At 39.1% G+C, this 12756-nt stretch overlaps 1 protein-coding gene across 12 annotated transcripts in view; it reads left to right on the top strand.

The window, feature by feature from the left end:
- The window catches only part of rock1 (Rho-associated protein kinase), a 33247-nt gene that overhangs the window by 4146 nt on the left and 16345 nt on the right, over positions 1-12756 (top strand). For 5 of the 12 annotated variants that reach the window (XM_028300041.1, XM_028300034.1, XM_028300037.1 and 2 more), the window contains exons 3-8: positions 165-325; positions 1996-2205; positions 9190-9252; positions 9425-9552; positions 10554-10674; positions 11617-11670. In XM_028300041.1, the coding sequence (XP_028155842.1) occupies positions 165-325; positions 1996-2205; positions 9190-9252; positions 9425-9552; positions 10554-10674; positions 11617-11670 (737 nt within the window). Of the gene's footprint in view, positions 1-164; positions 326-1995; positions 2206-3424; positions 3635-9189; positions 9381-9424; positions 9553-10553; positions 10729-11616; positions 11671-12756 lie in introns of all 12 variants that reach the window. The other 7 variants (XM_028300042.1, XM_028300040.1, XM_028300035.1 and 4 more) reach the window with 6 other exon arrangements.

Here is a 12756-nt window from a genome sequence, read left to right as displayed (position 1 = left end):
TCCTCGTAGGTGATAAACATTTCATTTTCTGTAACCTTTCACATTCATTAGTTGAAATTAGTTTTTGATCCACCGTCGTGCCCATATCCATTTGTTTTTTTTTTATAATTGGATTTTATGTGGATGATCTTTTGGATATAAAAATGCACTGTGTCGTCAAACAGCTCTGCAAGGAAAGCTGAACGAGGAGAAGACCGCTCGACAGCGGTCCGAAGCCGCGTGCCAGGAGAAGGACCGACAAATGTCGATGCTGAGTGTCGACTACCGCCAGATGCAGCAGCGGTTACAGAAACTCGAAGGCGAACATCGCCAGGAAAGTGAAAAGGTAACAAACCCATTTCAATATTTAATTTAACCAAAGAAATATTAGACAAGTATGACGCGTTCTACATGGCCTTTGTTTAGAGTTTTTAATGGTCAAGTCATTAATTATAATAATTTACTTTTAATTATTTTGCTAAAATATCCATGCGTCGTGTCGTGTCACCCAATAGGGTCATCACATTAGTAACATTATATTTAATTAAAGTTGTAAACTTAAAACTGACGTTCTACTTAATCAGAATAATTTCTTAGTCATTTTTCAATAGTAATAGAACTCAAATTCGGGTGTAGCAAACAGGTTTTTTCCACAAGAGTGACGTCGTGACTCCAGCCCTAACCTCGTGGAGTAATGAGTGAGCTATGTAAATTCACTGAGTCATGTTAATGCATAGCTCTCGAGCTCTCCAGTATGTGCATTATGAAATGATTACATATCAAACTTATCGGGCGTAGCAAAGAGTGTGGTACGATGAAATAAAATAATAAATAATGCGTACAATTTCTCACTTGTTAACAATCCTTCACAAGTTATCATGTTAAAATAAGATATGTAATTTATATTGACTTTTTATTGTAGATTAATTATTAAATTGTACTGAAATTCAGACAATGTAGATCTTAACAAATGTTAGATCACTAAAAATATTAATTTTATTAAGGTATTCAAATCTATATTTGTGACACATTATTATATTCACTTAGTGCAAAATGGTATACGTGCGCCGGTCTCGCTACGTGCCGAAGCCCTATATAATTACGAACTGCAGGGTTAATCAAATCTATTATAAATTACTTTGTCTAGCTAGCTCCTCCTAGGTGCTTCCTACGTTCTTTTTATTGGATTTTTACGGCCTTTGAAATGAATCACCTAATAATTACGTCAGTTAACTTTAAAAAGTAGGACCCACAAAGTGATATTGTACATTATTACCTTAAAAACTATTTTGTTTTGAATAAAAGTGGTGTAGTTTCAGCTCAATACAATCAATTTAATAATGGTGATTAGTCTAATATTTAAAGTTCACGAAATGCGGGACAGTCCATTAAAAAAAGTTCATGAGTTTTCCTTTATTTAGTTAAATTTTTTTGAAGAGTCAATACCTCCCAACTGACAGTAATTTCACATATCAATTTAGGTTCAGTTTTGTGTAAACTAGGAGGTATTGTTACTTCACAGTCTGCAGCAATTTTTTTTTAAAGATTATTAGCAATTTGTTTTGCACAAATTACTAATAGTCCCGTTAGCCCCTCGTGATAAGCTAAATAAGCTTGTGTCGTGCGGCGGTGGGATTAAAACCCGCGTTCCTCGGATCCCGAGTCGGCCAGTCCAACACATTCACCGTTCGGCTATCGTGGACATAAATATCAACCATTTTCTCTAGGTCAGTGGTTCTTAACCTTTAAGTCACGAGGGACCATTTTACCAAATTTCTGTCTTGTCAGGGACCACTTTTTTTTTCAAATCCTATGGTAGGGATGTCGATTTCTCGCCCACTGTGCGCCGTTTGCGTTGTGTTGACTCGACTCATCACTTCACGTCACTTGTTTATTACAATGTCTTCGTGGACCACTTGGAATGCCTCCAGGGACCACCAGTGGTCCGCGGTCCACCGGTTAAGAACCACTGCTCTAAGTGGTGGCTGTAGATGTTCAACCAAGCATTGTTTCCAGGTGGTGGGCCTAGCAGCAGCTTTGGAGCAAGAGCGCGCGGCACGCGTGGCGGCTGGCGGTGAAGCGGCCGCGGCAGAGGCGCACGCGCGCGCCGCGCAGGCTGAGCGCGACGCACGCGCACGCGACTTGCACGCCGTGCGCGCTGCCCTGCACGACGCCTCTGAGAAACTGGCGGCGGCGGCGGCTGAAAGAGACATGCATTATGCGAGGGTATGTGCTTTTGTCTTTTGTTTGCAGCCTTGTAAGTCTGCGCGCACGAGTGATTTTGTCACCGCGACAGTACATTTATATCTTTCTCTTTCACACTTTTATAAAGAGAAAAAGAGATATAACTAATGCGCGCGCGCCTTTACTGTTTACTTTTCAGACTGAAACGTTCTTGGCTCTCGCAACCCAAGTCTGGGACTTATCCCTTAGGTAGACGAAAGACAAAATAACAGATTTTTGTTTTTAAAGGCACATGAAGTATGCGGCACTTAAAAGAGAACACTATGTAAGTACTAGGTACTTTGTCTGTTTGTTTCGACTTATCTCCGGGGCGGCTGAACCGATTTTGATGAGACTCGCTTGAGATTATTGATGTTATTAAAAATTAGTACCTATATCGTAATATAAGGGAAAGTAACTTAACCCATGAAATTGTCAACAAAATACGTCAGAAATCCACGCAAGCGATGTCCTGAGCAGAAGCTAGAACCCGGTTGGTAAACACCTCCGACTAAGCAGCCCGTAGACTTAAATGACATTAGGCATTCAGGCACTCTGTTGTTATAGTTGCAGAACAGAATCATCACATTACGGGAACATGTAACTTGTTTTTGTAAATTATAGTTTTCAATGTGATCTGTTCTTGATACTTTTCCGACGTATAGAAAACAAACAAGGAGGAAACAGTAACCAAATTAACTTACCTAAAAGTGGCATTTGCACCTAATTCATTACAGATTTATTATGATTAATGTTGTGGTTACCACTGAGTAAGAAATATTTCATTCATTTAAATATCNTTGAAGAGTCAATACCTCCCAACTGACAGTAATTTCATCTAACAATTTAGGTTCAGTTTTGTGTAAACTAGGAGGTATTGTTACTTCACAGTCTGCAGCATTTTTTTAAAAGATTATTAGAAATTTGTATTTCACAAATGGACGCAGTTTAGCACTAAGGATCCAAACCACACCATGTTACATTTGACACTTTTTGCTACATGGTAATATAAATCGTAATGACCACTTTGGTATACTTCACTAATTTTTGACGACTCGTGTTAAGCTAGATAAGCTTGTGTCGTGGGGCGGTGGGATTCGAACCCGCGTTCCTCGGATCTCGCGTCCTCCAGTCCGACCCATTCACCATTCGGTTATCGTGGCTATAACAACCATTTTCTCTAGGTGGTGGCTGTAGATGTTAAACCAAGCATTGTTTTCAGGTGGTGGGCCTGGCAGCAGCTTTGGAGCAAGAGCGCGCGGCACGCGTGGCGGCTGGCGGTGAAGCGGCCGCGGCGGAGGCGCACGCGCGCGCCGCGCAGGCCGAGCGCGACGCACGCGCACGCGACTTGCACGCCGTGCGCGCTGCGCTGCACGACGCGTCTGAGAAACTGGCGGCGGCGGCGGCTGAAAGAGACATGCATTATGCGAGGGTATGTGCTTTTGTGTTTTGTTTGCAGCTCTTTAAGCCTAGGCGCAGACCACCGATTTTTCGTCGGTTGATAATTTAGTCGGACAGTTAATCAGTATGTATGGAAGTGCACACATTACACCGATTTGGTACCTGCCGATTCATCATACATATCAAAATCGGGCCCAACTATCGGCCAACTAAAAGTTGATGGTCTGCGCCTAGGCTAAGACTATATGTTTTTCTTATAAAGAAAAAAGAGAGACGGAGAAAAAAGAGATAAGATACACTTTTATAAAGAAAAAAGAGAGAATGTAGTACTTATTCTTATCTGTAGCTGTGGAGAGACATACTATCACGGTGACAAAAGTCACCAGTGCGAGCGTGCCTTTACTGTGTTTACTTTCCAGGCGAAGTTGGCTCTCACTACCCTAGTCTGGGACTTATCCCTTAGGTAGACGAGACGAATGTCTTGGTTGTCAAAATAACGGATTTTTATTTTTATGGCATATGAAGTATACGGTACTTAAAAGAGAACACTATGTAAGTACTTTGTCCGTTTGTTTCGACTTATATCCGGGGTGGCTGAACCGATTTTGATGAGACTCGCTTGAGATTACTGATGTTGTTAAAAATTAGTACCTATATCGTAATATACGGGAAAGTAACTTAACCCATGAAATTGTCAACAAAATACGTCAGAAATCCACCCAAACGATGCCGTGAGCAGAAGCTAGAGCCCTGTTGGTTAACACCTTCGACTAAGCAGCCTGTATACTTAACTGGCTTTCGCATTAGGCTATAGGCACTCTGTTGCTAAAAGTTGCTGCAACAGAATCACATTACGGGAATCTGTTACTTATTGTTTTTAAGTTATAGCTTTCAATATGATCTTTTATTCTTGATTCTTTTCCGACGTAGAGAAAACAAACAAGGAGGAAACAGTAACCAAATTAATTACTTACCTAAAAGTGGCATTAGCACCTAATACATTACAGATTTATTATGATTAATATTGTGGTTACATCTGAGTAAGAAATATTAATTCATTTAAATATTAGGAACTAAAATTAGGACGATTTGAGGAAATGTCTGAGGAAAAAAAGGTTACAATGAGTAAGTTTGGTAAAAACGTGTCAACATCGAAACGCCTCAGCCATCATGTCTGTGGCGCGACATTCTTTTGTTTTCAGTTCCACCAGCCTTTATGCATGGACATTTAATGAGTCATTTAATTTGACTAATGAATGAAAACAACAAACATTTAATTAACAATTTTATGAAAGCAAATTTGTAAGTTAGCCAGTCTGTTTTGATGTTCTCTGAAATGTTAGCTACGGAACGAAATCAGGCACAGTGTCAATATTTTTGTTTTTAATTTTGCATTGTATGTACTTATAGTAAACAGAAACAAAAGTAATAGTGAAATGAAGCAGATTCCTAAGTCTAATGCTCCAGCTCTTATTTATCGAAGAAGTTATGAAAATAATAATGCTTCAGAGTTCAGTGTAACTACTTGCCTACCACAATCAGAATGACGATCATATATGACTAAGAAGAGTTCTGAATTTTCAAATAAAACTGTATGAACAACCTTTGAGGACTATCAAAATAAATCAAAGACTTTCTATTACCAAGGGTAATATTCTATAGATTATACATAATATCGCATTCGAAATCAAACAAGTGAAGTGAAGCATGTGATAGAGACAAATCGGTTGTTATTGAATTTTCACAGAATCATTTGTTCCCAATCAACAGTGGATTGTTCTTTAGACGAACACTAATCTTTTACTGTGTTCTCTGAATTATTAATAATAATCTTTCCATGCCGAAATAGACTGTCCTCTGACATTACGACATAGTGAGTCATTGTCGAGAGAACACACTCGCAGCTTTTGCCTTATACGCCTTACCTGCGCTTGCGTGTGCCGCCGCCAAATAAATAAACACTCGATTACGTAGACAGCGGTTTTTCTACACTCGAATGCCTTAGTCATTGATTATGATGCGATCTGCAAAATTAATAGTATATTTATTCATTTGATTTCACAGAACCTTGTTAATAGGCTCATTGTATTATAAATAGTGACATTATACAAGTATGTAACGATCAAAACGTTATACTTAAGTCGAATAACGAATGGAATAACGACATGTTAACTGTCAGCCCACATATCAACTTATTTACTACTGCAAGTGCAAGTTCTATGACAATAATTTTATGTTCCACTTCAGATTTTAATACAAATGTCAGAAGTCACAGCTACGTTTATTTTCGTCGGATTGTTGTCAAATAGGTTAATCGCCTACAGCTTGTCTGGTTCCCTAGTCTGATTTGGAATGCTCCACATCTCTATAAGATGTTGTATTTTGCACATGCAAATTTTGCAGTGAATGTGCCGTTGACCCAATGCGCCGACCGAGTTTGATTAAAGCTTACTGTCAGTTTATCTGTGTTGGGAACGTAACAATTTCTCGCGATATCACCCAAATGGGAATAATGACTCTTCACAGTGCGTTTACACGCGTTTATAGGCAACTTCGGAAGGGGGAACTGCACAATTGATACTTAAACTGGGTTATGTTTGCTATTTAGTCCTTTACAGGACAGTCAAAATGCTAGTATATGGTCATAAGAACCTATAAACCGATTTATTTTGTTTGGAACTCGCAGATCGGATAGTCAATAGTACTTTCACACTAGACATTTTAGTTTCACAATAGAATCTCAAGCCATATATGAACAGAGTCCATTTTGGGCCTAACATTCCTATTACGGCCCAATAAAATACATGTTTGTGACAAGAAACATTATTGTAATTAATTACAAAGCAGATTGGTAAAGTTTCTGTGATAAATTGTTATTGATAGGTTACGACATTTGCATAATGTGCGAGAATTGCATGTATGTTAAGTGAGGATGCGTCCCGAACATATTTAGGTATATCATACATAAGTGTCACTACAACACTCGTCAAAACTCACGTTTTCATTCTAAGCCAGACGTTGCATGAATATTTTACGATCTCTATTAGGTATTCTGTAATAGCCTTGATATTTATGACATGAACTTTGGAGATTGATTCTCTAGATTGCCGTTGTGTAAGTCATTCACTGCAGTTGTGTCTTGTTTAAAAATTCTCGCCTGCAGTCTATACTAAGGTCTTTATGTGTTGAGTTACATAGAAAGCAATGCAAGCAAACCGATGGTGCGGCCTTTGTAATTCCTAGGAAATGTCTGCTAGCTATTTGATAACTCGTTCGAGGAATCAAAATCGATATGTATATTATCGACTGCAACGTAAAAGCAAGTTTTCGAATGGGCATGCTTTAATCCTATATTTAAATAAATTGAACTAATTTAGATTAGTAATTTTGCAAACCACAAGGTGATTTAGATATTGAATGGCGTAAGATTTAAAGTAAAAAGTCGTATCTTGTTTACCTACGCTATTAGGCATCTAATTTATAAAACATGTATTTCCCTATTACGGTAGATATTAATGTTTAAAGACATTTCCGTCGGTTAATATCTATTCCTTCTATTAATTTCCAATCCATCCATTATGCAATATAGTGTTTTAATGATAAAAAATATTATTAAATAACAATATTAATTATTTAACATTTTAGAAGGTGTAAAAAATAATGGGAATACTTATCACAGTATTGAAGTACTCCTAAAAAATTGGTAATGCAAAAAGTTGTAAACGGTAGTAAATACCTAGAAACGCGAGTTATGTAAAGAGCTACAATAGCAAACAAAGTCGTTGTGCAGATATGAATTTAATACGAATGCTGATCAAACAGCGGTTTGGCATTGAGGACCAGCCTATAAAACACTTACATTACACTCGCGTTAATATACAGGAATGTCTTGTATAATTTCCTGCTCATCTTCTATTCGTATGGTGACCAATGACAATTTGTACGATATTATTGCGCATTTTCTAACAAAGGTAAATAATTGCATTGTATCCAATCGTCTTAAAAATTGCAACATGGCTAGATCATTAGAAATAATAATTAAAATCAATTATTTTTCTTGGCGTCTCTTGCAATTGCATATTATTGGCATCTGGCGCTATAACCAAAGATGATGTGCATCTTGTGCGTCAAAGCAGTCTCTAAGGGGCGATATACATATTGCAGGTCGACATCAATCGTCGGTAATATTCAATAATATTATTGAGTTGATTTTTGAGCCGGGCTATTGAGGATAGGTGCATCCGTTAAAGTCAAATAAGTCGAATATTATTTTCAGTTTGTTTAACTCTTGGAGATATTCTAACTTTTGCATTTACAGATTTTGGATGAAAATAATACAATTTCTACAAAAATCTTTTCTTTTGGCTGACCAATTGATGATGTAGGTAAATACTTTCCATCATACCACTCGTATATACGAAAATAGATTTCCATTTTTTGAGCTTCCAATAGTAGAGAGACAAAAATCCAGGTCATTGGAGACATTGTCGTTCATCAAATTCCTCCGAAACAAATGTGCCGAGCCGCTTATTGTATATCACGCCTTACTTACAACAAACTCGTACTTATTAAACATGTATTTTCTATTCAAGCATCTTGCGGCGGCGTGTATAAAGGAACATTAACATTTCAATGTTTACATTTTGTTGATTAACATGTTAATTATTCAAACGTAATTAGTACCTATTACAAATTATTTACTTATGGATGAATAGTAAAATTAAATTAATTACATTTTATAGAGCAATAAAATATCCTATAAAGTTTATAATTTACAAAATGTCAAAGTGCTCACGCATATCTCCAATCAATTCCGAGTGTAGTGTCTCGCGGCTGTGATATTTGGGGTATCAGAATTAATTATGAGTATCAAACTCTTAACGAACCATAGCTGCCTAAATTAGTGAAGACACACACATCAAAATCTATTGCTGTGATTACAAAATGACGACCTATAGAACAATGGATGGAATGATATTACATATTTCGACTTCTATTTAATGTAAACAGAGATGTGAATAAATATGATTGTAATAAGTTTACAACAATAATATTAGATATGCCGAATTAGATAAAATCCATCAAAGATTTAATATTTTATATTGAGTAAAATTTTAACGAACATTATTATGTTTAACAATAAGTAAACACACACGGGCGTTGACGTGATTCGATCATGCTTAGGCACCAAAACATTACTTTTTACTGACGGTTCGACCGGGTTGCTAATGAATTCCCTAATTAATAATAATCATGCAACGTGAAAGTTTTTAATTAATGAATTTATGTTCAACTAGCTTTCGCATGCGGCTTCTCTCGCGTGAATTTCGGTCTGTCACAGAAAGACTATCGTGCGCGTATCTTTCTTTCAAAAACCGGAATAAAAGCTATACTATGTTTTCCCCAGGGTCTCAAACGATCTCTATGATTTTCATCTAAATCTGTTCAGTTCAGCTTAAGCGTGAAAGGCAACACATACAGGCAGAGTTACGGCTGAAATGAGAAAAGAGGTTATGAAATTACGGATGTAATAATTTTGTTTATTTTGGATAAATGCTTATACATAATTGTTTTTTTTCCCTGCAGAGCGAAGAACTCCGTTCTCAGCTGGAGAACGAACAACACTACAGCATGGTGTATCGCTCGCAAGTGAACGAGCTTCGTTCGCAAACGGAGGAAAGTTCGCGCGCCGCTCGTGACTTGGAGCAGGAGCGGGCGAGCCTGATGCACCAGCTGCAGCTGGCTATAGCACGTGCTGACTCTGAGGCCATCGCCAGGTATGTGCATTGTGAGATATATTACAGCTGTGTATCGCTTGCAAGTGAATGAGCTTCGTTCGCAAGCGGAGGAGAGTTCGCGCGCCGCTCGTGACTTGGAGCAGGAGCGGGCGAGCCTGATGCACCAGCTGCAGCTGGCTATAGCGCGTGCTGACTCTGAGGCTATCGCCAGGTATGTGCTTTATGAGCTGTATAGCGCTAAAGAGCCGATTTAAAAAGCATACCACCTTCAGCATCACTTGACCCTTTGAAAATAGGTAAATTTTTAGTCTGTCTAAAGGTAAAAGTTGCACAAAAAAATTGACATCATCATTAGCCTCTAGCAGTTGACTGCCAGTAGCTTTGTCCAGAAATATACCTCCCTAAAAGAATGCCAACAATATGGCCAGTTTTCAGCTGTCGCATCCAGCTTCTGCCGGCGACCTTTCGCAAGTCCCCGACATGTGAAAACGTATCGATAAAAATGGTCTATTAAAAAATTATGTTTGAGTACTCTATCATACAACTGGCTACTTGGTGACGTTAACGTCGTAATCGAACATTCCTTGATTAAAAGTACCTTAATGAAAAAGGGCTACTATAAAGTCGATGATTATTTAAAAGATAAAAATGTTTGGGATGCGTAACTGCCTAGCTCGCATAAATATTTATAACTATGTATATTTTAAAGCCTGTAAACCTTTGAAAAAGCGGCTGACAATAGTGACTTGAGTTTCTTGCGCTGCTTCTTCTCAGTTCTGGTCCATTTATTGTCCTGAAGCAGTGGTAGGGTTAACGCTGCCACGAAATTCCGATCGACCAGCAGATCAAGCGCCGCAAGTGGAACTGGATTGGCCACACTCTCCGAAGGGATCCCGATCACATCCCCAAGCAGGCTCTGGATTGGAACCCCCAAGGAAAACGCAAACGTGGTCGCCCCAAGCAAACTTGGCGGCGCACTGTGGCAGACGAGGCGAAGAAGATCGGCAAGACTTGGAGCGAGATCAAACACATAGCTCAAGACCGAACGCGATGGAGGACTGTTGTGGACGCCCTCTGCCCCATTTAGGGGACATAGGACCATAAGTCAAGTCAAGTAGTAGGGTTAATACTGGGACGTGTAAAAGTGTTTTTTTAAAACCTATTTGCAGAAATAAATGAGTTTTATTCTCAAAACCTCTCTTTTCCACTCAGATCAATCGCCGAGGAGACGGTCGGCGAGCTAGAGAAAGAGAAGACGATGAAAGAGCTCGAGATGCGTGACGCGCTCGCGCAGCACCGCAGCGAGCTGGGCGCGCGGGACGCGCTCGTGCAGGGGCTGCGCGACCGCGACCACGAGAACCGCGCCACCATCGACCTGCAGCGGAAGGTAAGGACGCACGTCAAGATAAACACCCTAGCATCTTATACAGGGTGGAATTTTGTAATGCCACCTGGAGGAAAAGCACTCTTAATAATGTAGATAGAAAATTCTACTCAAAGAAAACATTCCTTTATTTTTGAAAAGAAATAGAACCGCATTCAAAGATTTCCGAAAGTTTTTCGAAAATTCTCTACCATGCCATACAATTTTCTGTAAATAGTTAAAATAATGTAAGATTTCATGGTTTTCCTTTCACTTGATTAATCGAGTTTGTTAGAGAGATTTCATCCTTATACCTCACCCTAATGATCGATGCAATAAAAATACAGGGTGTAATTTTTAACAGATTTTAGTTGGTTCGATTCTTGGATATGGAAAGCAAATTTTTGAAAATCTTTGAATGCAGTTCTATTTCTCTTCAAAAATAAAGGAATGTTTCCTTTGAGTAAAATTTTCTATCTACAGTATTAAGAGTACTTTCCCTGCAGGTGGCATTACAAAATTCCACTCTGTATAGTGGTAATTGGTGCTATTTGCAACACAAATGTTTAGTCGAAGGTGCGGTTGACTGTACTCTAGTCGCATCCTACTAGGCCGTAGCATCACAACACTAAGGTCGCCAGCTGAAGTCAACAATAACACAGGGGCGCCGGGCGTGAGATAAGGAAATACTTTAGTCAGGCGCAGACCGTGAAAGTGTGACGTCACTAGTCTATTAGGGTTGTAGGTATACCCAACGTGGCCATTATAGTGGATCCGCGCCAAACTCTGATCACTTTCCACATTACTACGGTCTTTAGTAGTAGTCAACTCGGTTAGTAGTGGAGTATTGGGAGACTCGTTTATTAATGCCAGCACCGCAGCGAGCTGGGCGCGCGGGACGCGCTCGTGCAGGGGCTGCGCGACCGCGACCACGAGAACCGCGCCACCATCGACCTGCAGCGGAAGGTGATGTACCTTGTGGTGTTGTAATAGGTGCTTTTTTGCAACAAAAATGTTTAGTATAAGGTCGACTGTAATCACGAGCCGACTATGAACCGCGCCACCATCGACCTGCAACGGAAGGTGATGTACCTTGCGGTGTTGTAATAGTTGCTGTTTTGCAATAAGTTTTTGTGTGCTGTCAACTGTACTCTAGTCGCGACTCACGAGGCCGCAGCGCCAACAACACAACACAGCTGTAGTCAGCAATAGCACAGGGGCGCCGGGCATGAGATGAGGAAGTACTCTAGTCAGGCGCAGACCTTGAAAGTGTGACGTCACAACTCTGTTAGGGTTGTAGCCATTTCCATCGTGTCCATTATAGTGGTTTCGCGCCCGATTCTGTTCGTTACTCACATCCCACCAGACCACAGCGTCGACTACTGTCGCCAGCAGCTTAGGCTCGCATCTTTGGGGACATTTAAGGGCAATGCCCTTAAATATTATTTATCTAAGCTCTTAAATGTACTTCACTTGTACTTGTACATACGTTGTTGATTTACATTAATATAGGTTTACTTAGAAATAAGAATATGATTTCATCATGCGTTAAATACGTACGTTTACGTGTTTCGATTCACGCATTTCAAATATTAATAATATTTAACTACAGACTCATCCACTAATCGTCAAAGATTAAACTAAATCTCATTATTATCACATTTAATAATCAACAAGCTATTTATGGCACGTAAATAGTGGTCAATAACAGATAAGGCAGTAAGATTTTTATCCAGACTTTTTAAGGCTATTTTGTTCTTAACATTATTTAACGTTAATGTGTTTTTGCTAATGACCAGGATAATGCCATGTAATGGCCTGTTTATGCATTAGTATAGCCTAGAAAAATATTATTTGGAAAACATTTACACATTTTTAATGATGATTTTGCTACGATCATACTGAAAAGAGGTGCGTCTCTTTCACACACATATCTTTGTTTATCGTTGGTGAAAAAAGTTCCCCTCAAAGCTAGATAAGGTGTGTTGGCGTAAGACCGGATCGAGTAAAGTCCGGACCTTTGAAATTACTGCTAAAGAATTTCGTATTCGA

This window comes from Ostrinia furnacalis, unplaced genomic scaffold, assembly GCF_004193835.3.
Source record: "Ostrinia furnacalis isolate ACB-3 unplaced genomic scaffold, ASM419383v2 OfSCF0694, whole genome shotgun sequence".
In the NCBI taxonomy this organism is placed as follows: Eukaryota; Metazoa; Arthropoda; class Insecta; order Lepidoptera; family Crambidae; genus Ostrinia; species Ostrinia furnacalis.
This window is presented reverse-complemented; position numbering and strand designations above follow the sequence as displayed.